Here is a 24105-nt window from a genome sequence, read left to right as displayed (position 1 = left end):
TGTGTCCGGCAAATTCTCCTGCTTTGTCCACATCCACTGTACTACTGATTTAAAACTTGCTCCAATTACACCTCTGGCTCCTCTGTTTTTAGTATTTACCCTGGGCTCCAATACCGCTAGTTGCTGCTCAGAAGTGCTGTCTGCACAGTCAATGCTTGCTCCAGTGTTATTGGGGTTCAGTAACGTCAGCTGTTCCCCAGCTGTGTGTTCGGCAAATTCTCGTTGTGTCCACATTCACACTACTACAGATTTTAAAGTTGCTCCAATTACGCCTCTGGCTCCACTCTGTTTTTAGTATTTACCCTGGGTTCCAGCACCGCCAGCTGTTTCCTAGCAGTGTCTTTGGCACGGGTACTCCCTCCTGCCCAGCCTGGTTCCAGCACGCCAGCTGTTTCCGGGTAGTGTCAACGTCACTTTGCCTCCAATGCGTTGTCCTGTCGTGTTGTGGTCGGGTTAGCCGACTCTATGGTGCCTGCAGTTTAGGTGACTCCTATGTGGGCTGCGGGATCTGGCAATGAAGGCTGGTTCCATAGTGCCAATAGGACAAGCACCCCCTGTAGGACTGTGGGTTTTGGTAACTGCGGCCGGCTCGCGGCCTTGAAACTTTTTTTTACATGGGTACCTTCTGCTACCCATCCGGGTTCCAGTACCGTCAGCTGGTTCTCGGCAGTGCCTTTGGATTAGGTGCCTCCTTCTCGGTATCCAAGTTCCACCAACGTCTGCTGGTCCTTGGTAGTGCTTTCTGGCACAGGTACCTCCTGCTTAGTAACCGAGTTCCAGTACCGTCAGCTGGTCTTCGGCAGTTCCATTTGCTCTTGTACCTTCTACTACCCATCCGGGTTCCAGTACCGTCAGCTGGTTCTCGGCAGTGTCTTTGGCACGGGTACTCCCTCCTCCCCAGCCTGGTTCCAGCACGCCAGCTGTTTCCGGGTAGTGTCAACGTCACTTTGCCTCCAATGCGTTGTCCTGCCGTGTTGCGGTCGGGTTAGCCGACTCTATGGTGCCTGCAGTTTAGGTGACTCCTATGTGGGCTGCGGGATCTGGCAATGAAGGCTGGTTCCATAGTGCCAATAGGACAAGCACCCCCTGTAGGACTGTGGGTTTTGGTAACTGCGGCCGGCTCGCGGCCTTGAAACTTTTTTTTACATGGGTACCTTCTGCTACCCATCCGGGTTCCAGTACCGTCAGCTGGTTCTCGGCAGTGCCTTTGGATTAGGTGCCTCCTTCTCGGTATCCAAGTTCCACCAACGTCTGCTGGTCCTTGGTAGTGCTTTCTGGCACAGGTACCTCCTGCTTAGTAACAGAGTTCCAGTACCGTCAGCTGGTCCTCGGTAGTTCCATTGGCTCTTGTACCTTCTGCTACCCATCCGGGTTCCAGTACCGTCAGCTGGTCCTCGGTAGTTCCTCAGCCTTCTTGTACCTTCTGCTACATTTCCAAGTTCATGCTTTTTGAAATGGTTCTTGGTAATCACTCTGGATCTCCCTGACGAGGACCCTGAAGACGAGGACCCTGAAGACCAACCCGAAGAAGACAAGGACCCCGAAGACGACGACCCTGAAGACGAGGACCCTGAAGACCACCCCGAAGAAGACGAGGACCCTGAAGACCACCCCGAAGAAGTCGAGGACCGTGAAGACCACCCCGAAGAAGACGAGGACCCTGAAGACCACCCCGAAGAAGACGAGGACCCTGAAGACCACCCCGAAGAAGACGAAGACCCCGAAGACGAGGACCCAGAAGACCAACCCGAAGAAGACGAGGACCCCGAAGACGACGACCCTGAAGACCACCCCGAAGAAGACCAAGAAGATGACCCTGAAGAAGTTGTCCAAGAGGACAAAGAAGAGAAGACAAGCACCAAGATACAGAAGAACAAGAGACAGAAAACCAAGAAGCAGAAATACAAGAAGCTGCAGAACAAAAAGCGGAAGAACATTAAGCATAAGACTAAAAATCAGAGCAAAAGATAATATCTAAATTATAAGCAGAAGATGACTAAGCAGTGTATGGGGGTGAGTCCGTTCCTCCTCGTGGTGCCCCTGGAAAAGACCTGCTGCTGCAGGCCAAACTGAACGCGGACAAATCCTGTTGTAAATCTTTTGTGACGGGCAGAACGAAAGGTGTAATGTCCAAACTTTTATAGATAACAACTACAGGAATGCCTGTCACAAATAAGAATATGATGAAGAAGAAGAAGATGAAGAAGTAGAATATGAAGAATGTAAAAAAAAAGAATAATACGAAGAAGGTGAAGAAGAAGAAGATGAAGAAGGTGAAGAAGTGGATGAAAAAGATGCTGAGGATGATGAAGGAGAAAGTGTGGGAGAAGTAAAAAAGAAAGTGAAGAGCATGGAAGTAGTGAAACATAAATATCTGACAAAATATAAAAATACTTAACATAGTCAATATTTCCGTAACTCAGAACGTCTTAAAAAAAATATTAATTCCTGCTATTCCATTTGATTGGGCTAAACCTCTATGCCTTTATTGTCTCCCCCACCTCCCCCAATACATTCTACATTATTCTTAGTTGTTTTCCTTCATGTAGAATTAACCTACAAGGAAAGAAAGGGTTTATTTTCATTCCGATATTTCAATCCCATTGACTAGCATTGGTTTTCGGTATTGGAATCGGCGATATCCGATACTTTTTCGGTATCGGTCCGATCCAATCCGATCCGATATTTCCCGATATCGGAAGGTATCGCTCAACACTAGTAAGGACTCGTCCCGTATTGAGAATTGGCGTCCCATAGCACTTCTCAATATGGACAGGAAGGTTCTGGCAAAAGGTGCTGTTTAATTGGCTGGTGAAGTTGCCCTGTTCCAGGCCGTAGCACTTTCAGTGCAGTACTTGGTATCCGAGAGGCAGTGGAGCAAGGTAGTGCGGGCCATTGGAAGGGGTATTTGCTGTCTTTAGACCAAACGAAGGCTTTTGATTGGGTTAACGACGATTATCTCTGGTCCATCCTTCTGAGTTACGGTCTGCCTGGGGGGTTTGTAAATTGGCTAAAGATCTTGTATGCGGGGGCAGAGACTTTCCCGCTCTTGAATGGTTGGTCTGTCCGCCCTTTTGAGATTGGGTCTGGGGATCGCCAGGGCTGTCCGTTGAGCCCGCTGTTATACGTGTTCACGATAGATCCCCTATTAAGGAGGATTGAGCGCAGGCCGTTGGCGGGAGTCAGGATGGACCAGGCAGCCCCAGAAGCCACTCTGAGGGTGGTAGTGTATGCCGATGACGTCTCCCTTTTCGTGTCCTCGGGTGAGGAGGTGGAGTGGGTCATGTCTGAGGTTGGTCACTACTCGGAGGCTTCTGGGTCCAGGATTAATCAAGAAAAGTGTGAGTCTCTGGCTGGGAGGGGGAGACCCTAGCTTTGGTCTCCCGGACACTCTTCCAGAGGCCCAGGCATCGGCAAAAATTCTAGGCATCGAATCTGGCCCAGGGGACTATCCCCAGCAAAATTGGGAGGGCAGACCAGAAGGTGGACCAATGGAAGGGTTGGTCTTTGACCCTGAAGGAAAGGGTTAGCCTGGTTAAGGTTTTTTTTTGCTACCCTTGTTAATATACCTGGGCTGTGTCTGCATGTTGCCAGAGCCGCTCTGGACACGGGTCTACAGCCTGTTTTTCCAGATGTTATGGGGAAATAGGCTGAACCTAGTCAAACGAGAGGTCACATATCGCACAAGGAGACTAGGAGGGTTGGGTATGGTCAACTCAGTGATGTTTCAAGTAAACACTTTCGTCAAGACTAACATCGACAACCTCTGGTCAGAAAGGGCTCCTCCGTGGGTATTCTCCTGCAGGTGATGGCTTCGACCCTTCTTCCAGGAATGGGAGACAGGAGGGCAAGTGAAGGACCTACGCACACCGCATGGACATCTCCCGGCTTACGCTACCCCGGTTCTGAAGGTAATCCGCTGGTGGGGTCTGGGAATGTGGAAGATCAGGACCATGTCGAGGAAATTCCTTGAAAGGAGGGTCCTGTTGACCCATTTCCAGACGCCTCTGGTGCTCAAAGATTGCCCAAGTTGGGATCTGGAGGGCAGGCTGAGGTTATTGAATTCTACACGGGTCCCATTGAAGTTTTTGGCTTGGCGCTGCTTCCATGGGAAACTGTATGTAAGGGACAACCTGAAGTGTAGGAACTCCGAAGACCGGGGTTGTCCCCGTGAGGAGTGTTGCGACACGCTGGAAAGCATGGAGCACTTCCTCCTTCAGTGTCCTTTTAATACAGGGGTCTACAATGGGGTGGGTGCTTCCATAGGCTGGCCTCGGGTGGCATACCTTTCCTATGCGGAGTGGGCGTATGGGGCATTCAGATCCCTGGTTGGCCTAGATCGGGGCACTTTATTTCTAGTCAGTTTAGTCATCAGGTTTTACACGTGGAACGCACGGTGCTTAGCGTCAACTCAGCAGAAAATCCTCCCCCGGGACAAGGTTGTTAGGAACATTCTGGGTGGCCTGGTGAAGGTGCACTCTCTGGAGTATGACAGGCTGGGTGCAGCGAGGGCCTCTCTTCTCTGGAGAGGGTTCTCATTTAATGTACCCTAGGGCCTAGATAAGCAGGTAAGTGGTAGGGACAGGTAGATAGCATCTGTAGGGACAGCCGAGGGACAGTTAGATAGGCACGCGGTGAGTTAGGTAGGGCAGTAGGGTCAGGCAGGGAGAGACAGGGAAAGGTAGGTAGATAAATAGGGGCAGATGTCTAGACAGGTAGGGACGGCTGGTAGAGTAAGGATTGTTAGGATAGAAGTCGGTCATCTCCGGTCTCCTGGTGGGGGGGCTGGGGGCTTTTCACTATCAGATTTTTGTTTGGCAGAAGTGAAATACTGATATAGGGCTTACAGGCACCAGTCCTGGCTCTGGGTAAGTGTTGTAATATAGAGTTATGTAGCATTGTATTGTAAGGTGATGTTCCTGTGGCTTACTGGGTTAATGCTCCTGTCTTGTAAGCAGGAGGTCGTGAGTTCCTCGGTGAGATTATTTTTGTATTGTGTGGGGTTTTTTAGTGGTGGTGGTGGTGGTGGGGGGTTAGTGGTAGGTTTGTTATAATTGTATTTGCTGTGTAACAAAAAAAAAAATTGTGCGGTTTATATAGATGTGTTTTAAGCCAGGCGGCTTTTATGTTTCTTTTTGGGTGATGGAGCAGAGTTCTCTTTGTCAGGTTTGGTATGATGTGTGTATGTGCGCGTATTAATAAAATGTCTCTTCTCTCCTTGGATGAGGTAACCTGGGGAGGAGGAGATCTGGAAGGATCAAAAAGTGACAAGACAAGAGTAAAGGACAGAAAACAGCGTAAGAGAGAAAGATGGAAGGAGGAAGCTTCTCTGAGAAAGAAGAAGACAGAGTTTGCTTGTTGGGGGGATGTTTGTTTTGACTAGGGGGGTAATGCTGGACTCGGACTTTGGCTTTGACTAGGGGCGGTAATGCTGGACTCGGACTTTGGCTTTGACTAGGGGCGGTAATGCTGGACTCGGACTTTTGCTTTGACTGGGGGGGGTAATGCTGGACTCGGACTTTTGCTTTGACTGGGGGGGGGTAATGCTGGACTCGGACTTTTGCTTTGACTGGGGGGGGGGTAATTCTGGACTCGGACTTTTTGCTTTTGCTGGGGTTTGGACTTTGCTATTTATTGATTGTAAGTTTTGTATTTTTATAATAAAAGAGTTCACTGCATACAGATTTATACAGCCACCACTAGGGGGAGCTCACTACATACAGATTTATACAGCCACCACTAGGGGGAGCTCACTACATACAGATTTATACAGTCACCACTAGGGGGAGCTCACTACATACAGATTTATACAGTCACCACTAGGGGGAGCTCACTACATACAGATTTATACAGCCACCACTAGGGGGAGCTCACTACATACAGATTTATACAGCCACCACTAGGGGGAGCTCACTACATACAGATTTATACAGCCACCACTAGGGGGAGCTCACTACATACAGATTTATACAGTCACCACTAGGGGGAGCTCACTACATACAGATTTATACAGCCACCACTAGGGGGAGCTCACTACATACAGATTTATACAGTCACCACTAGGGGGAGCTCACTACATACAGATTTATACAGCCACCACTAGAGGGAGCTCACTGCATTCCAACTTATGTAGCCAAATTGGTATTCTGTGACTTGAGCTCCCCCTGGTGGTGGAATTAGACAGACTGAATTTTACTGTGTAAAAAGGAGCGCTGTAAATATATGTACATGCATCTCATACCCATATGTCAGGGTGAGGTAAGCAGGTGTAGATGCAGAACTATGGCAGCTGACTTAGCATATAATAAGAGCCAGATTTACCAAAGCTTTTACGCCAGAATTCTGCATTTTCCTTTTATATATCCTAATAGCTATTAAAAGTTAACCTTTTCAGCAATGCAGAGGTATAAAATGCTCTCTCCTGACATCTGCACGTGCTTTCATTGATGTCTTATCTCACACTCATCCTAGAATGTTCCCACCTTGTGGAAAGAAAAATGCCGGGAGCCAGAAGCTGCTCGGTTCTCCTGGAAGTTGGCTTGTAGTCGCCTCTGGGTTCTCAGTCGTCTGGGCTGAGCTCGGTCTGGAATATCGAAGTGGCTTTTTCTGGAGGCCGAGCCGGTCACCAACCCTGAAATCAATATTGTAAAAGGAGGTTGTGAAATCAAATTGCGTCACATTCTGCTAATGTGCCACAGTAACACTGCAGCTGAAGCACCCTAGAGATCCGATCAGTCTCCGAGCCGTCCGAGCAGTCTCCTCCGAGCTATCCGATCAGTCGCCTACAACCCATCACACATGGATATCTGACCATGTTACCGCTTCTCTGGCAGGGTCCCGCCGCTGTATTCTAGGCACTGGAGGGGGTTTCGAGCTGTCGGACCTCCTGGTGTCACGTACATTAATGCTCTTCCTCTCACCTCTCCTCTGCACATGAGATCACTTGTCTGGACCACGAGGCAAAATACTCCACTCGTTGAACAAGATCGTCGACCCATGAACCCAGTAGCCGACAAGATTCGTAGGCGGATTGCTGCAACACAAAAACACATCACATGTGGCGGAGGGTGAACCACAGAACGGATGGGGGGTCCGGCACACAGCAATCGGCTCGTTGTCGCAGCTGCATTATAAAAAAGGGGTCGTTCAGGTGGGACATTGCAATTTAAGGTTAAGTGCGCACAACGTCTTTTTCAGGTGGATTTCTCCTGGCAAAGAGCTCGATAAATGTTAAAATTAAGGCTGCTATCACGAACATTGGGGCTGATTCACTAAGATATGTGCCCTGAAAAGCTGGCTTTATTTGTGCCCAGAAAAAAAAATGTCCACAATTATTGTGTTTTAGACATAATATTCTAAATGCTCCTCCAGGAAGGTGGCACATCGGTAAGTGGGTGATGAGAAGGCATGGCCCACATCACAACTCTGCGCCAACTTATTGGTGAAACTTAATGGAACAAAGTAACACAACAAATAAATGGACTTATTGGGATAGGATCTTAGAGATGGGAATACCCCATTATGTATTAGGTGTAATAATAATAATATTAGAAATGTAGTATAGTTCTTCTGATAAGTTATGGCTCTTTCTTCATATGCATGGCATTGCAGTAGCTTAGGTATCCATGGTTACGACCACTCATATAGTGACAGTTATTTGCTAGTGGTCATAACGATGGATACTTAAGCTACTGAAATGTCCTGCACATGGGGTAAGAGACATAGTGAATCAGGATAACTATACTACATTTCTAATTGGAGGTATTTGCTAATATTATTATTATTACACCTTCTACATATTGGGATAGGATCTTGGAGATGGGAATACCCCTTTAAACTTCTACAGGATCCATTTCTATCTTTGACTCAAAAATGTCAAGGCCACGATAAATCCTCTACATTTTTTTCTTTTTTTTTGCCCGGTTTTTCTTTTTGTGCCAATTGTAGCAAAATAAGGGGGGTGCACACACTATTTGACGAACTGGTGCAAAATTCTGAGATATTTAGATTTGCGCTCCTGGAGGTTTTTTTGGCGCCTCTTCAGAGTAAAACATTGCACAATCCTTTCAATAAGCTTTAAAATAGCGCAAGTTATTATTTTTCTTGCGCAGCTTAAGACTAAGTGACCTGGATTTTGTCCTCCTTTAGGCACTGAGATATGGAATACAATTTAGGCTAAATTATTTGGATAATGTGTCCATACCCGACAAATAATTAAGGCGCAAATGACTTAATGAATAAGGTGCAAATCCACTCCTCAATATTGAAATTCCAAACATCAAGAAGGAAAAGTTGTGGCGTTCTGGAAATCACAGGATGGAGACGTCACGGATCTGCAAAATGATCAAAACAACATTTTCTAAACATCTGGATTTATTCAGTCTGGAGTGTGAGCCACGTGCAGGAATCTGGAAGAATGGAGGTCTGTCCTCTTCAGCGATGAGTCTGGCATTTGGGTACAAAGATAGCTGGAGATTTGTCTGAAGGCAACGCCATGAAGAGGCCTTCACGAAGAAGGACACTTTGGTCCCATCCCCTTGATAACGGTGTGTGGACCCCTCTAGCCTTCATTCCTGCTGTTACACTGATTTGTTAGTGCAACCAGTGGTTCGGACATTTCTCCAGTGTCCCAGTAGCTATTTTCCAATACGACACCCCATGTTGCTCGTACTACTATGAGCAGCCTGTGTGGCCTAAACCAGCTCCCCATGGCTGCAGTGTCTGCAGACTTGTCTCCATTGAGCACATCAGGGACGTCATTAATCGGTGATTACACAGGAGCTGCCAGCAGCGGATCTTGATGATTTGCCCAAGTTCATTTAGCGGCCGAGCCTTCCTCAGACGACCATTAATAACCTCAGTGACAGCAGCGAGGCTAGAGGTGCTGGGATTTCTGCACCTGGTGCTCAAACTCCATACTGGATAAATCAAGAGGTTTTGGAAATTTAGTTCCCCCTTTCCCATCATTTGCAGATCAGTGACGTCTCCATCCTGGGATTTCCATCATTCCACCATTTTTCCTTCTTGGTGCAGTAATTTCAATGTTTAGGAGTGTAAAAAAAAAAAGTCATTATTAAAATCAATTTTTGTTCAGAAAAAAAGATTCAAAATTGAATCCGTTCAATAGGTGTGAGGCTGCCTTAAAGGGTTGTTGTCATTTTAGTTTTTTTTATGGACGCTCGTCTGCCTGTTGGTTACCGGATTTCTGGACGGTGGTGCCATCCTGATGATTGACAGCTCAGGGCAGCAGCACGGCTACACCGCTGCTCTGATCTGTGCGATTTTCTAGCAGAGGAAGCATCGGAGGAGCGCAGAGACACTGCAGTCCGGCCAGCTACAGAGCAGCGTTCACAAGCTATATAGCAAAGAGCTCGTAAGCGCTGCGCACAGTGCCTGGGAGGCCAACCACCCCTGATACACCGCAGCAGTGGCCGGTAACCTAGGCAAGAAGCAGAAAGCTATACAATGTAAAATCCCTTATTCTTGAGAAATAGAGTTTTTAATAACAAGTAAATTGCTGTTTTTTTTGTACTCGCTGAAGGATTTTCTCATCATGGTAACTGGGTAAAATTACCTGCCATAGTGCGGGCACCTTCAGGCCGGCCAGAGACTGGTACACGTCCTCTAAGCCTTTATTCAGTATGACCTCCCCCCTGATGGCCTGTCGCACGGCCTGGAGGGAGCCGTGGATGACGGACAGCAGATGATTGAAGCGGTTGATCTCCTGCCGCAGGACGGTCAGTAATGCAGAACTCATCAGGGGATCATAACCTGCAAACCGGCGGGGATTTACCAAGAGTTCAGCGATATTCCACTAGGGGTCAGTATTGCTACACAAAATTAGATTTTCTTTTTTTTTTTTTCCAGTACTACAACCACCAGCAGGTCGTGCGGGATGAGACTGTCTGCAGAGCAAACACCTCGATACCTTCAGTCGTTTTCACAAGCGTTTCCCATGCAGGATCAGTCAGCAGGTTGGCGATTGTACGCCGCTCCTCGGACGTCCTCGCTTCCACCGTGACGGGCAGTTTAGCCAGGATGTCAGTGATCACATCCTGGACTATCCGGTCCTGGCTATAGTCACCCCTGCAGAACATTGCACCTCGTTAGCTATAATCATAATCTGCAGTTTTTAGGATAAATTCGCTATTAGGCGTCTGCAGAACGCACGCAATGTCCTGCGACTACCAACCTGTGCGCAGCGCGGCCGGCGCTGACCCGGGACTGCATGCTCACCGCGATATCCAGGAAGGCCTGCGCCTGGGACGTGAGGTACGCCCGCTCAGCATTGGGGTGCATGCCAAAGATTTCGGGGTTGTCGGTGTCCGGGAGAGAATGAACATAATCCCGGTAGTCCTGCAATGTGGCGTCTTCTGACAGTGGATGATAGACCTAGAGGCAAAGACATCGGCTGTCAGTCCGATTATCCGGAACATCTGATGATCCAGCAGATGGGCCGAATGTTCTGGACAGGAATATCCTTCAGTCCGTTATTTGCCTTATAGACCTTTTCTCTTATTAAGCTCCGGACGTTATAATTCTGAGGATACATTTATTATCCTGGCTTTAGAAATTTTTGCATTTATCAAATTAATCTAAATTAATTAATCAAAAATAGTAAACGGGAAAGAAAAAATAAAGTGGAGATGCCGGGGATTGAACCCGGGGCCTCATACATGCAAAGCATGCGCTCTACCACTGAGCTACATCCCCTACTGGTGTGAACTGGGATCAGACTGGAAGGGATCTGTGCAGACGCCACCTACAGCACCCGGCCGAGGACAGCTCGGGAGATCGCCATTATAATCCATCAACCCTTGGAATTTTTTTGCATTCTAATCTTAACCCCTTCATGCCGTGGCCATTTTCCATTTTTATCCCCCCCCCCCCTTCTTCCCAGAGCCATAACGGTTTTATATTTCCATCAATTTAGCCATACGAAAGCTAGTTTTTTTGCGGGACAAGTTGTACTTTTTAACTTTACCATATGGTGTACTGAAATATGGGGAAAAAAATTCCAAGTGGAAAGAAATTGCAAAAAAAAATGCAATGCCACAATTGTTTTTTGGGTTTTTTAATTTACCATGTTCACTATTTGCTAAAACAGACCCGGCAATATGATTCTCCAGGTCATTACGAGTTCATAGATACCAAACATGTACAGTTTATTAAAGTGGTGAAAAAAAATTCTGAATTTGTATGACAAAATGTTCTTGCGTCTGTCGCCATTTTCCGAGACCCATAACGGTTTCATTTTTCGGGATCTGGGGCTGGGTGAGGGTTTTTTGCATGCTGAGCTGACGTTTTCATTGATACCATTTTGGGGTACATACGATGTTTTGATCGCCCATTATTGCAGTGTTGTGGCGACCAAAAAAAACGTAAATCTGTAGTTTCAATTTTCTTTTCTCGTTGCGCCGTGTACCGATCGGGTTAATTCTTTTTATATTTTAATAAATAGGACATTTCTGAAAGCGGCGATATTAAATATGTGTATTTTTTTTATTATTGTCTTATTTTCAAATGGAGCAAACTTAATGGATTTAAACTTTTGTTTGTTTGTTTTTTTTTTTCATATTTTTAAAAACTTTTTTTCACAATTTTTACTGGCTTCAATAGTCCCCTTAGGAGACTTGGAGCTGCTTTACATAGTACTTCTGCCTTGCTATGTATAGCAAAAATTATGATCTCCTGTGAATGCCGGCCACAAACCGGCGTTCACGGGAGATTCGCTGAAGAGCCCAATGTGAGCGGCGGTGGACTGTGTGCGCTGCGGCTCTATTCATCCTTCATGTGATCGCCCATCGTGACATCATACATATACAACGTAAGAGCTGTTCAGCGCTTGTTCAATGTCCTCATTTGCAGGGGCTGACATTCGGCGACACATTTGCTGTTTACACGGGGTAATGTGCTGCCGAGAACGGTGATGTTGTGTATTTTAGTGCGAACGCCTAAAAAAAAATAAAATAAAAACACTCCAAGTAAGAAGGTCGACATATTTGGAGTCGTGCCTTTCCTGGCTGCTGGTAATTTCTCCGGTTGTTCTCTCCCCTGACTTTCTGCCAGTCCTAACCTCATTCATTACCGCTCTAAAGTGCTGAAATCTCCCAGCATTCTTTGCAAAAAAAAAGAAGAAGTTTTGCTCACCTGGTCGGCAGAGAAGCAGTAGTCATCCTGCAGCAGAGCCGGGGTGTAGAAGCTGTCCAGGATGCTCAGAAGGCAGCGTCGGTCCCAGAAGTCGGTGACTCTGCCTCCGTACACCACCTCGCCCGTCAGGTAACGTAGCGCTGCCCACGGGATCTCTCTGCGATGGTCTGTGAGCGTCTCCAACATCTGCACAGAGACCTGGACACACAGAAACCATGACAGCATAATACTGCAATCATACCGCACATAAAGCGTGATAATCTCTCCATTAGGTGGCGCTGTTTATTTAGGGTGTGAGGAGTTGTAATTTTAGCAAAAGGTAATCCACAGCCACCCTGATCCTTCCATAAACAGCGCCTCACCTGTCTTTAGGTTGTCGGTGATATTGCAGCTCAACCTTATTTATTGCAATGGAGCTGCAATACCAGGCACAACCTGTAGATGGGTGAGGCGCCGTTGCTAAAAAAAAAAATCCTGTGCACTGCATGTCAAGATGTCAAAACTCTGACCCGTTTCTATTTTGTACCTCCAAGTCGGAGAGGGTGAAGTCGTACGGGATGTTCCACCCCAGAGCGCCGTACTTTCTTCTCTCATTTATCACAGCATTGAACAGGCACAAGCTGAACAGGAGCCTCTTCCAGGCCGGGCGGACATTCTCCTTCTCATAGATGCTCTCTGTGATCAGCCCGCTGCCGCTGTTGTCAAGTGTCTCCAGCAATTTCCCTTTCAGTCCCATAGGGAGCTCCACCGCCATCTACCCGGACAGAGACGGTTAGAGAATCACAGCTGGCACTTTATTTTTCACTCTAATCTGTCTTGATGCAGCAGATGGCCGTTGCATTTTTCCTTTCTCGGATCAGCGTCTTGATGCAGCAGGTGGCCCTTACAATGCTGTATCAGGGGCCCCTACAAAAACTATTACATGATTGGAGGCTATTTTTTTTTAGGATCCATCGTGTTCTCACCTTTAACCCCTTCTGTAGAATAGAAAGTGGAAACGATTCATCAGACTTGGAGCTTAACCACAGTCTGAACTGCGGATCCGTGGAATCGTCCGGCTGCTCAAATCTGAAATCAGCAGATAGTTAGGGGAATCGCTGACATTTGGCGCAGCGTTACCGGTGGCGTCCGGTCTTACCCGTCCACGATTCCTCCGAGTCTTGGCATGAAGGAGGCAGCAAGGTGGCAGTTCTGAAGGAAGACCCAGTGTCCCTGCAGTCTCCTAGCTTTGGTAATAAGCTCTTCGGCCTTCACCCCCTGACCGCGGCCCAGCGAGATCATGTCTAGGTGTAGGGTGCTGCCGAGGGTCTCCAGCGCCAGACGCTCCAGCTGACCGGTGGGGTCACTACCTATGTGTAACACACAGAACATGAGGGTCTTAAAAAGGTGATAAAACACTAAAGAAGTTCAAGGACCAATCCCAGTGGGTCCAGATAATGCCACAGCAAGGGCATGGATGGAGGAACATGGACCGAGAAGCATGGGCCAAGGAGCGTGGGCCGAGGGGCGTGGATCGAGGGGCGTGGGCCGAGGGGCGTGGGCCGAGGGGCGTGGATCGAGGGGCGTGGATCGAGGGGCGTGGGCCAAGGGGCGTGGGCCGAGGGGCGTGAATCGAGGGGCGTGAATCGAGGGGCGCGGGCCGAGGAGCAGTCTGAGTCTTTGATGGAGAAGAAGGTACTAAGCTGGAGTCACTTATCAAAGCCTTGCACCAAAAGAGCAAAGCTGCAGTGTAAAGCAGTCTAATGAAAAAGAAGGTGAATTTCAGACTATTTTATAGTTAGCACAAATCAGTTGTATCTTACTGGCAGAGAGGATGAATATAAGGGGTGAGGAGGGACCGGACTCTTCCAGCGCCTGTTTCAGATTCATTGGACGGCTCTGGACGTATTCTGACCCCATCTTCTCAGATATGAACTTCCGGACAGCGGCGATCAAACACTCAGGACGCAGAACCTTTATCTGAGGTCATAAAATAACGATGATAACGTAAAAAGAGAGATGTGGTCACGGACCCCAATTCACTGGAAGAGTTCAGCTTATCTTCGGGGCTGCGGAGAGCTGCGTTCGGACCCCCAAAGAACCGCGTACAGACCCCCAGACAGCCATGAACAGACCCCCAGAGAGCTGCGAACGGACCCCCAGAGAGCCACTGTGTACAGACCCCCAAAGAGCCGTGTGGACCCTCAGAGAGCCGTGTTTCGGACCCCCAGAGAGCCACTTACCGATCCCCAGAGAGCCGCGTACGGACCATCAGAGAGCAGTGTACGGACCACCAGAAAGTATTGTACGGACCACCAGAGAGCCGTGTACCGACCCCCAGACAGCCGTGTACCGACCCCCAGACAGCCGCGTACCGACCGCCAGAGATCCGCGTACGGACCACCAGAGAGCAGTGTACGGACCACCAGAGAGTAGTGTAAGGACCCCCAGACAGCCACGTACCGACCACCAGAGAGCAGTGTATGGATCCCCAGACAACAGTGTACAGACCCTCAGAGAGCCGTGTACCAACCCCCCGAGAGCCGCGTACGGACCCCCAGACAGCAGTGTAGGGACCCCTGGACTTTCCACCGAGCCCACATGTGACTCGAGACGCCAATCACCGGGATCTCAGACCCTCACCAAACAAAACTGACTGCGTCTGCAACATGTGAACAAAGCCAAGAGCAGATCACCAAGTCGTCACTTTAGCCTTATTGGACTCATCAGTACATACCGCATTGCCTCTAAGAATAAATACTACCGCCATTATACAACAAGATATTACCAGCACACAGACCGGTAACAACAGTATTAATCCCCTACATTCTGACACCTACACACCCGGCAATTTTTCATTTTTGCACATTTGTTTCTGCAGGAAAAACCTGCTCTCCCGGCAGCAAAGAAGCTGCTTACAAAATGCGGGTTTTGGTGATTTTTTGTTGCTTTTTTTTGTCATTTGTCTTCAGTTCACGTCTAATAAACTTAGCTTTATTCTCCAAAATTGCATTTTTTGCAGCGTTTTTTCACTTTTTCGTTCCTTTTTATGGGTGAAAAAACTCAGAAAGAATCGACATCCTGCAGACATAAAAAAAAAACGCTGCAGTTTCTCAATTCAGCCAGGAAAAAAAACAATCGCGTGCAGATTTCTGAAATCTCATGGATTTTCCTGGTGCTGTAAAAAGCAGCTTTTAATTTGCATTAAAAAACGCTGCAAAAATGCAACATGTGAACAGCGCCTAAATGTCTCTTCCAGGAGCAATAGCTTTTTTTTTTCTTTTGACATTGCTTGTTTTTTGTAAGTTGTAATTTTGAACGACACCATTCACATTACAATATAATATACTGAAAAACACTAAAAAAAAAACCCCATGCAAGTGGGATAGAATCGAAAAATAAAAAAGAGCAATTTCATAAATTTTTTTTTACAGCATTCGCTTTACGGTAAAAAATTACCCTGTATATTTTTTTCTTTTGGAGTTGTATATTTTATTATTTTGGAGAATTATGTGACTTTTTTCAATTTTTTTACACTTCACTATTTACAATTGCAGAAAATAAGGGGGATATAAACTTTGATATTTATTTCTTTTCTTTTTAAATACATTTTTTAATGTTGCTTTTCCATTTCTGTATAATACCAGGCTCAGCTCCTCCATCACTTCATATAGTACAGGATTAAAAAAAACATGGCTGCATTGTTCGACAAAACAGCGCCCCCCCCACATCCTCAGGTTGTGTCTGGTACTACAGCTGAGATCCATTAAAGTGAATAAAGCAAAGCTGCAGTACCACTTACAACCAGTAACAGGCGACGCCGACACACAAGGTTTGTTTGTCACCGGTAGATATGGAGACACATAGATCTGCATAGGAGCTGTAGACACAAAATGGTTGTTTTTTTTTTAGTTGAAAGGGAGCAGAGAGATTAATGAGGAGATGGAACTATAAACTAGAAATTATGGGACATTTTACCAATAGAAGTTTCTGGAATGAACTTAGTGTCTCCCAATGAAATACAGCAGCGGGGGGCGCTGTCTCTCGGGCAGCGGGACGTCCTCCATCTTGCCGGTGTTCTGCTCCTGTGGGATATTCAATAATACTTGTATAAAGCCTCATTCACACCACCGCGTACGAGCACTGTTCATGGTTTTCATGGATTGCACTGATACCTGGGGCCACTCACATGTCCGAATTTTTTCCCCGAACCTCTTGGTCCACGGTAAATATCGGTGACATGTCCGATTTAGATCTGACAGTAGGATCAAAATCTGCAAAAATTAGACTGCACTCGGATGACATCTGAGTGCAGTCCAATATTCAAGGCCTGTCAGAATGGAGAAGATGCAGAATCTTGTTTTTAATTTCTCCACTTATGAGAAAATCAGAACAAACTGCAATCAGAACAATCGGTCCGTTTTTCTCGTACGTGGAAAAATCGGAGGTGTGAATGAGGCCTTAACTATGAAAGAGGGGAATCCACAGTCCGTCTGTCTCGCACCTCCCGATTCCTCGGACAGCCGGGTGTACGGTTTGCTGAGCAGATCAGAGAGATCTCCGGCGTCTCGGAATTGTCTCCACTGTTGTGTATTTAAGGACAAGGAACCGCACAGAGCCGAGAAAGGAGCCATGTATCCGCTCAGGTACTGACACTGCCGCCACGTGGCGTCCGACAGCCACTCAGCAGCGCCACGTCCTGCAGCCTCATCCCTGGCATCTGCTGAAAGAAATAATACCATTATTAGACATTGATGTGGATTGTTACTGAAGAATGGGCCAGGAAGTGTTGTCATAGGGACCTACACGTAATATGGAAAATATCAGTGAGGCTATTCTATGTTCACAAGGAGTCTTTTTTTTAGAGCGGATCTGCTCCAAAATCCTCATTAAATATATATATAAAGACTAAGGAAACTCGATCGATGTTCACATGAAAAGTTTTTGAACTTTTGTTTTTTTTCTTAAAAGAAAAACTAATGGTGGAAAAAAAAAAAAACGCACATCAATTCTTTTAATCTTCTCCAAACTAGGTGATGTCCAATCAAGAGGCTGCAAACATCAGGAACAAACTTCCAAAACTCCCCAAAATAGGAGCCTTTCCTGAAGTGGTTTGCACTTAAAAAAAAAAAATTATTATTTTTGAACGCTTCAAAACACTCAATGTGAACATAGCCTTAGCGTGCGGCTCTGGTCATACTGACTGTCTCCACTAGAGGGCAGTAGACACTGCTCAATGTGGCGATAGCAGTCACTATAGGAATTCCGGAGTGGAAGTGTCTCCTGTGGACGTCGTCCCCTTAGGATAATATTCTCTCCTGCTTTTATGAAACTACAACGCCCGGCATGTTCTGACAGTAGTATATGATGGGGGTTGTACTCCCACGTTGGAGACCATTTCCTTTGAGTATGTGCCCTCACCTTCGCTTTCTGCAGAGCATCTCTTCTTCATCGCGTCGCTCAGCAGCAGCGACTGCAGAAAGAATTGCCATTCCGATTCCGGTAGAAATCCGGGTGACGGCGATTCTTCCCGGTCGCTGCTGTTTTTCATGATGTTCGCTGTCAGCGAGAAGGAGAAGCAGAGCCGGTGTTCTGTGAGCAGAGCCGTGGAGACGATCTGCAGAGAAATGCAAGAAAAATCACCGAAAAAACTGGTGCCAATCATAGGAGATACAGGAGTCTGCGTTTTGGCTTCAGCGATGATGTCACATTGACAGCTCACATCACCACTGCAGCCAATCACTGTGACCGAAGCAGCGGTGGAGAGTCGGTGGTGGTCCCCGGGAGGCTGAGTACTATTTGGCTTGGTCATTTTCCCCTTACAGGAAATGTTTGGGGTCACTTTTAGGAAAGTGGAAAACTTTAATGACCAGACATTTTTTTTAAAGGTTAAACACATGAACTGGTGAACAATATTTTTTATAGCAGATAAGTTGCTTGTTTTTTTACACTTTTTATACATATTCGGGGGGTATATATTAGGGGGGGATTTGATAAATATAAAATATATAATTTTAATATCAGCCATGCCATGATATGACTGGGGAAGAGACGGGCTGTGGTTGGTCTGAATGCTTTTTGGTCGTTTTTTTTAGTTTATTAGTATTTTATTTAGATTTTATTTTTACATTGTTACATTTTGTTTTATATTTTTCTTACTGGGTGTGACCAACCCAAAAGATTTAGAAACGGCTGGTGTTCTCTGGTGTCTGCATCGTACACCCGACCCGCAGCTCGGTGATAAATGATCACTCGGGCAGGATCCCAAGATCCCTAGTTCCTCCTCACAGCAAGATCCCTGATAGAAGATTTGGAACTTGATTTTGAGCGCAGCAATGGTCGCACCCGCATGGTGCGATCTATGGAGATAAGTGACACTTCAGCCTATCAGTGGATAGATGGTAGAGCCCATTGTGGGACAAGCCCATTATGGGACAAGCCCATAGGTGATACAAGCCCATTATGGGACCGCCCCCTAGGTGATACAAGACCATTACAGGACCACACCTGAGCCTATTATGGGACCACCCATGAGGTGATACATGCTCATTCTGGGACTGCCCCTGAGAAGACACCTGCCCATTATGGGACCACCCCTTTATTATTTATGGTACTCCTATCTTCACTTGCTCTGCCAGCTTACAGGAGAGTGACCTCTATACCTCCATTTACCTTGTATACATCTCTGGTTAAGGTGTTGCAGATATTGTCCAGGTGTCTCCAGATGTCCTCGCTGCAGCTCTTCTTCTCCTCCTCCTCCTCCTCCTCTTCTCTCTCTTTTCTCTGTCTGCTGAGCGGCCGGATTATTCCAGGAGAAGACGTCAAAGGGATCCGGGATTGTGAAGTCGCTGACGCCTTTATGGCCTCCACAAAAACCTGATGGAACCATTGTAGGGAGAACTGATACATATAGTTCAGGTGAATAAGGTCAGCCACTACGAAATAGAGCACGGCCCCTCGCTGGGCCACGGGGAGGTAGATGCCACGAGCTGCCTCAATGCTCTCCTCCGTCCTCCCAGAATCTCGCATTCTCTTGGAGACATCCTTGGCGGTGAGTTTGGATTTTTGCAGGGTGTTGATGAGATCTTCATCGTCAAGTAAATGACCTAAATGTTAATGGTTACAAATTATTTTCTGACCCAAATGGTCCTTGACAGCTCCCTCAATCAGGGAGAAGGCGACTACAAGGAGCAACTCTTATGTTGGAGGACCGCGCATGTCCATGAAAAACATCAACAGCCAATTGATTTAATGAGAACCCTGTAATACTTTGTTTCATCTGTGGTGGCGCTGCAGGCAAACAGAATACCTTCTGGGGGTCTTAAATAGCAGGATTCTCTGTGATTGGTCTGTGATTAAAGTGGAACCCTTCTAATGTATAGTACTTGTTTAAAGTGGACAACACCTTTAAGAAGAATCACCTTCAGTTTTCTGCAGTAAAGTGAGTGCCTGTTCCTCCAGGCCTCGCAGCGTGCTCAGGTCGGCCGCCATACTCTCCAGTATTTGGGATCTCTGCGCCTCCAGTTGTGGCTGCTCGTGGGCGACCACGCTGCTCAGGAGCTGATCTTGTAACCCTTTATATGTCACAGTGAAGTTTATCAAGGTGACCGATATACAAACCGCCGGTAGGAAATGTGGATTTGGGTTCTGGGTTGACATGTACAGCCTAAAATAAGAGCGTTATACACTGAGGCCACAAGGTATCACACTGTGATAATGGGGAAAACACTGATGTGTCTGCAAATAATAGAAGTACATTGGCCCACACAGAAGTAAGTGGCACTAAACGGGAACTTCTTATACCCCCTGGCAGAGGTGGACTGTTGCACATCACTCCTGGTGTGCCAGCGTCTGACACCAGAAGATGAAGCATCATGTGGTAAAAGGGGAGGACTTGGTCGCCAAAATGTCCCCCACACAGTATGATGAACCCACATACAGTATGATGCCCCCAACACAGTATAATGATCCCACATAGCCACTTACTAACCGTATGATCTCCCCAGTACCCCACTACACAGAGTATGCATCCCCACATACAGTATGATGCCCCCACATTGCCACTCACAAGACATATAATCTCCCCAGTACCCCCCTACACACAGTATGACGAACCCACATTCAGTATGATGCCCCCAGAGTGCCCCCACACACAGTAGGATGCCCTAAACACAGTATGATGATCCCACATTGCCACTTACTAACTGTATGATCTCGCCAGTAACCCCTACACACAGTATGTATCCCCACATACAGTATGATGCCCCCACAGTGACACTCACAAGATGTATGATCTCCCCAGTACCCACCTACACAAAGTATGATGAACCCACATTCAGTATGATGCCACCAGAGTGACCCCACACACAGTATGATGAAACCATATACAGTATGATGCCCCCACACACTATTAATCCCTTCACATACAGTATGAATCCCCCACAAAGACACTCACAAGATGTATGATCTCCCCAGTACCCCCTTACACACAGTATGATGAACCCACATACAGTATGATGCCCCCAGAGTGCCCCCCATATATAGTTTGATGAACCCACATACAGTATAATGCCCCCAGGGAGCCCCCCCACACAGTATGATGCCCCCAACACAGTATTAATCCCCCAACACACAGTATCATGCCCCCACACAGAGTATTAAAAACCCCATATACAGTCTGATGCCCCCACAATGACACTCACAAGACGTATGATCTCCCCAGCACCCCCACACGCAGAATATGGCTGACACTCAATTGGGAGGACGAGGTGGAAGAAGTTCTGCAGCAGCTGGCTTATAATATGTCCCCTACTATGACTGAGCAAGAATATCAGAAATGGGCAGTTCACTGAACTCATTACTCACTTCTAATATTCTTATAATTTACAGCGGGGGTGGGGTATTGTCATACGTTATTCATACAGGGGTTATATCTGGGCATACAGAATATCAGTCTCAATTTTACCTAAAATTCCCATTATATTCAATTTCAGCATCCCCTAGATGTATGACATCTTGTCCTGCCCGCCGGTGAATTTCTTTTTCGAGCACAGGCTTCAGACTTGGGTCAATGTCTTCAGGAACATCCTGTAAGAAAAGAGCGGGTGATATGAGCAATGAGCGGCAGATACTAGTGTCCCAGCTGGGTAAGGGGACAGGTACCTGTATGAGGATAGGCTCTCCTAGGCGAATGGCGGTTTCTAGGACCTTCATGTAGCCGGGATCCGAGGCCTGAACCTGCCGTAATTTCCTGCCTTCCATCTGGCAGATCCACTTATGCGCCTGACCGTTAGGGTCAATCAGGAGAGGCCATCGCTGCCCATTCTGCACTAATATGGCGTTCTCTATTGAGTAGGGATCGGGGGGTAACCCTTCCCTATGCCAACGTCTCACCTGCAGGAGAAACAATCACTTTTGGATGGCTCTCATAATAAAATCTCAAAACAACATTTTTATCTTCCGTATGGCCAGATCGATTCGGTTTCTCCCCTTCAATTCTGCAAGCAGAAAAAACATTGGTAATCCGCAGGACTACAAGAAAGGGGGGATGCAGCTGCAGTTTCTCTCTCTCTGAAAATGAATTCTGTAAGAGATGAGCAGGAGCAGTGACGAGACATCTGATTGGATATCACACCAGGAAGAGCCCGCCCCCGAGGAGCCGAGGGGAAAGAGAATGTGTTCTCTACAGCTGTTCTCTTGATGAAGCATTGTAGAATACCTCGCTCTCGGCAGCCATAGCGTGGATAAACAAGTAATCTTCTGACACCCGGATCTCATATGTTCTACAGAACTCCAACCACTGCCCCATCAGCTGTGCCCGATACTCAGACGTGAAGACCCCACAATAGACAATGAACGCCGCAGACACCAGGACGTCTCCTATGATTCCCTTCAGCCGCAGCTCCAGGCTCTCCACTGACTCCTTCCATCGTATCTGTGCAACATGATAAACAATGTAAAAAATACAATATATACATAACGCCAGGATATACTGTATGTACTACAGAGGTGGCCCACCCATTGCCCTGGAGAGAGGAGACCCCTTTCAGGTGGGTATCCTCCATTGGTGGCGCACATTGTTAGCCTGCATTGGTTGGATTGGAGGGTGATGGTGGCAAGGAGATGTAATAAATACTTATGTACTACACCTTCTCCTCATCCAGAGCTGTAATCAGCACGGAGGCCCTCGCCAGGCGTTTAGTTGTCAGCTGCTTCCGGAACGCCAAATGATCTTTCTCTGCAACACTCTCGTTGTACTGTTTCTGCAGCCGGCACTGATGTTCTTCCACCTAAATACGGAAAAATATATTATAATGTATGTAAAGAAAATGTAGCTGTCACGGGTGTGTCAGATGTGACAGACAATCGTCCTGCAATTGACTGCAGAAGATCTCTTCGTTTGGCATTACAGACACCTTCTTACATCTGTCTCACTCTAGGACCCAGCGGCTACCTCCCTCCTGCTAATTGACACCCAGGCCTGGGTGTTTAAATACTTTCTGTTTGCTACAGGGAGGTGCCGGTGATATTCACATGCTTTCTTGTGAAGGATTGGAGCTCTCAGACTGCTATCTTCCTCTGTGGTGCTAGGAGGACGTTTGGTGTTCTCTCTGAAGTCGGCTCAAGCTAAGTTACTTTCCCCCGTGTTTGTCTCCCTTGTTGTCTTTAGTTATTAGTGGGGACTGACTAGTGCTCACCCCCCCCCCCCCCCCCTTCCCTATCCAGGGCCATGCGCTAAGGAAATACAGGGCTTAGGTTCCTGTGCGGCGATTGGTGAGGAACCAATATAGTGATGATAGGAGAGAGGAGAGTGATATCAGATCAGTCTAGGAGGTCTCCACTCCCTCTTTCCCTAGTGTCTGGGTTCCCTTCCCCTCTTCCCTTCGTGCTGAACTTAGTCTTTCCTACACTTTGCGTGACAGCAGCTCCGGCAATGCTCATCTTTGTCCATAGCATTCCAAGTTCAGCTGTCTTACGGTTAGCTCTCAGGCTGCGCATTCTCCTATATTTCTGCTGGCTCAGTATCAGTGTATTGTGCATGTTCTTCTGTGGTCCTCTCTAGTAGATGTAGTACATGGACTAGATCGTAGCCAGACATAGAAGGGAATACACATTTGCCTACATACAGTACAGACCAAAAGTTTGGACACACCTTCTCATTTAAAGATTTTTCTGTATTTTCATGACTATGAAAATTGTACATTCACACTGAAGGCATCAAAACTATGAATTAACACATGTGGAATTATATACTTAACAAAAAAGTGTGAAACAACTGAAAATATGTCTTATATTCTAGGTTCTTCAAAGTAGCCACCTTTTGCTTTGATGACTGCTTTGCACACTCTTGGCATTCTCTTGATGAGCTTCAACAGGTAGTCACCGGAAATGGTTTTCACTTCACAGGTGTGCCCTGTCAGGTTTAATAAGTGGGATTTCTTGCCTTATAAATGGGGTTGGGACCATCAGTTGTGTTGTGCAGAAGTCTGGTAGATACACAGCTGATAGTCCTACTGAATAGACTGTTAGAATTTGTATTATGGCAAGAAAAAAGCAGCTAAGTAAAGAAAAACTAGTGGCCATCATTACTTTAAGAAATGAAGGTCAGTCAGTCCGAAAAATTGGGCAAACTTTGAAAGTGTCCCCAAGTGCAGTTGCAAAAACCATCAAGCGCTACAAAGAAACTGGCTCACATGAGGACCGCCCCAGGAAAAGAAGACCAAGAGTCACCTCTGCTTCTGAGGATAAGTTTATCCGAGTCACCAGCCTCAGAAATCGCAGGTTAACAGCAGCTCAGATTAGAGACCAGGTCAATGCCACACAGAGTTCTAGCAGCAGACACATCTCTTCAACAACTGTTAAGAGGAGACTTTGTGCAGCAGGCCTTCATGGTAAAATAGCTGCTAGGAAACCACTGCTAAGGACAGGCAACAAGCAGAAGAGACTTGTTTGGGTTAAAGAACACGAGGAATGGAC

The 24105-nt window shown here is 46.8% G+C and overlaps 1 protein-coding gene and 1 non-coding gene across 4 annotated transcripts in view; both read right to left on the bottom strand.

The window, feature by feature from the left end:
- Positions 1-24105, bottom strand: part of DNAH14 (dynein axonemal heavy chain 14) — a 281677-nt gene that overhangs the window by 17537 nt on the left and 240035 nt on the right. For 2 of the 3 annotated variants that reach the window (XM_073671866.1, XM_073671868.1), the window contains 19 exons: positions 22278-22418; positions 21848-22063; positions 21292-21522; positions 21095-21216; positions 19551-19795; positions 18802-19235; positions 17551-17746; positions 16634-16852; positions 16108-16214; positions 13953-14109; positions 13289-13499; positions 13116-13218; positions 12677-12904; positions 12151-12348; positions 10193-10392; positions 9929-10086; positions 9575-9771; positions 6921-7033; positions 6483-6631 (listed from right to left, as the gene is read on the bottom strand). In XM_073671866.1, coding sequence (XP_073527967.1) covers positions 6483-6631; positions 6921-7033; positions 9575-9771; positions 9929-10086; positions 10193-10392; positions 12151-12348; positions 12677-12904; positions 13116-13218; positions 13289-13499; positions 13953-14109; positions 16108-16214; positions 16634-16852; positions 17551-17746; positions 18802-19235; positions 19551-19795; positions 21095-21216; positions 21292-21522; positions 21848-22063; positions 22278-22418 — 3625 coding nt within the window. The remainder of the gene's footprint in view (positions 1-6482; positions 6632-6920; positions 7034-9574; positions 9772-9928; positions 10087-10192; positions 10393-12150; positions 12349-12676; positions 12905-13115; positions 13219-13288; positions 13500-13952; positions 14110-16107; positions 16215-16633; positions 16853-17550; positions 17747-18801; positions 19236-19550; positions 19796-21094; positions 21217-21291; positions 21523-21847; positions 22064-22277; positions 22419-24105) is intronic. The other variant, XM_073671867.1, reaches the window with a different exon arrangement.
- Positions 10642-10713, bottom strand: TRNAA-UGC (transfer RNA alanine (anticodon UGC)). Its single transcript has one exon. It is a non-coding gene; the product is annotated as a tRNA-Ala (tRNA).

Source organism: Phyllobates terribilis, unplaced genomic scaffold, assembly GCF_046119375.1.
Source record: "Phyllobates terribilis strain yellow unplaced genomic scaffold, ASM4611937v1 Scaffold_3__8_contigs__length_932513732, whole genome shotgun sequence".
NCBI lineage: Eukaryota > Metazoa > Chordata > Amphibia > Anura > Dendrobatidae > Phyllobates > Phyllobates terribilis.
Note: the sequence above shows the minus strand (reverse complement) of the source record. Positions and strands in the feature narration are given on the sequence as shown.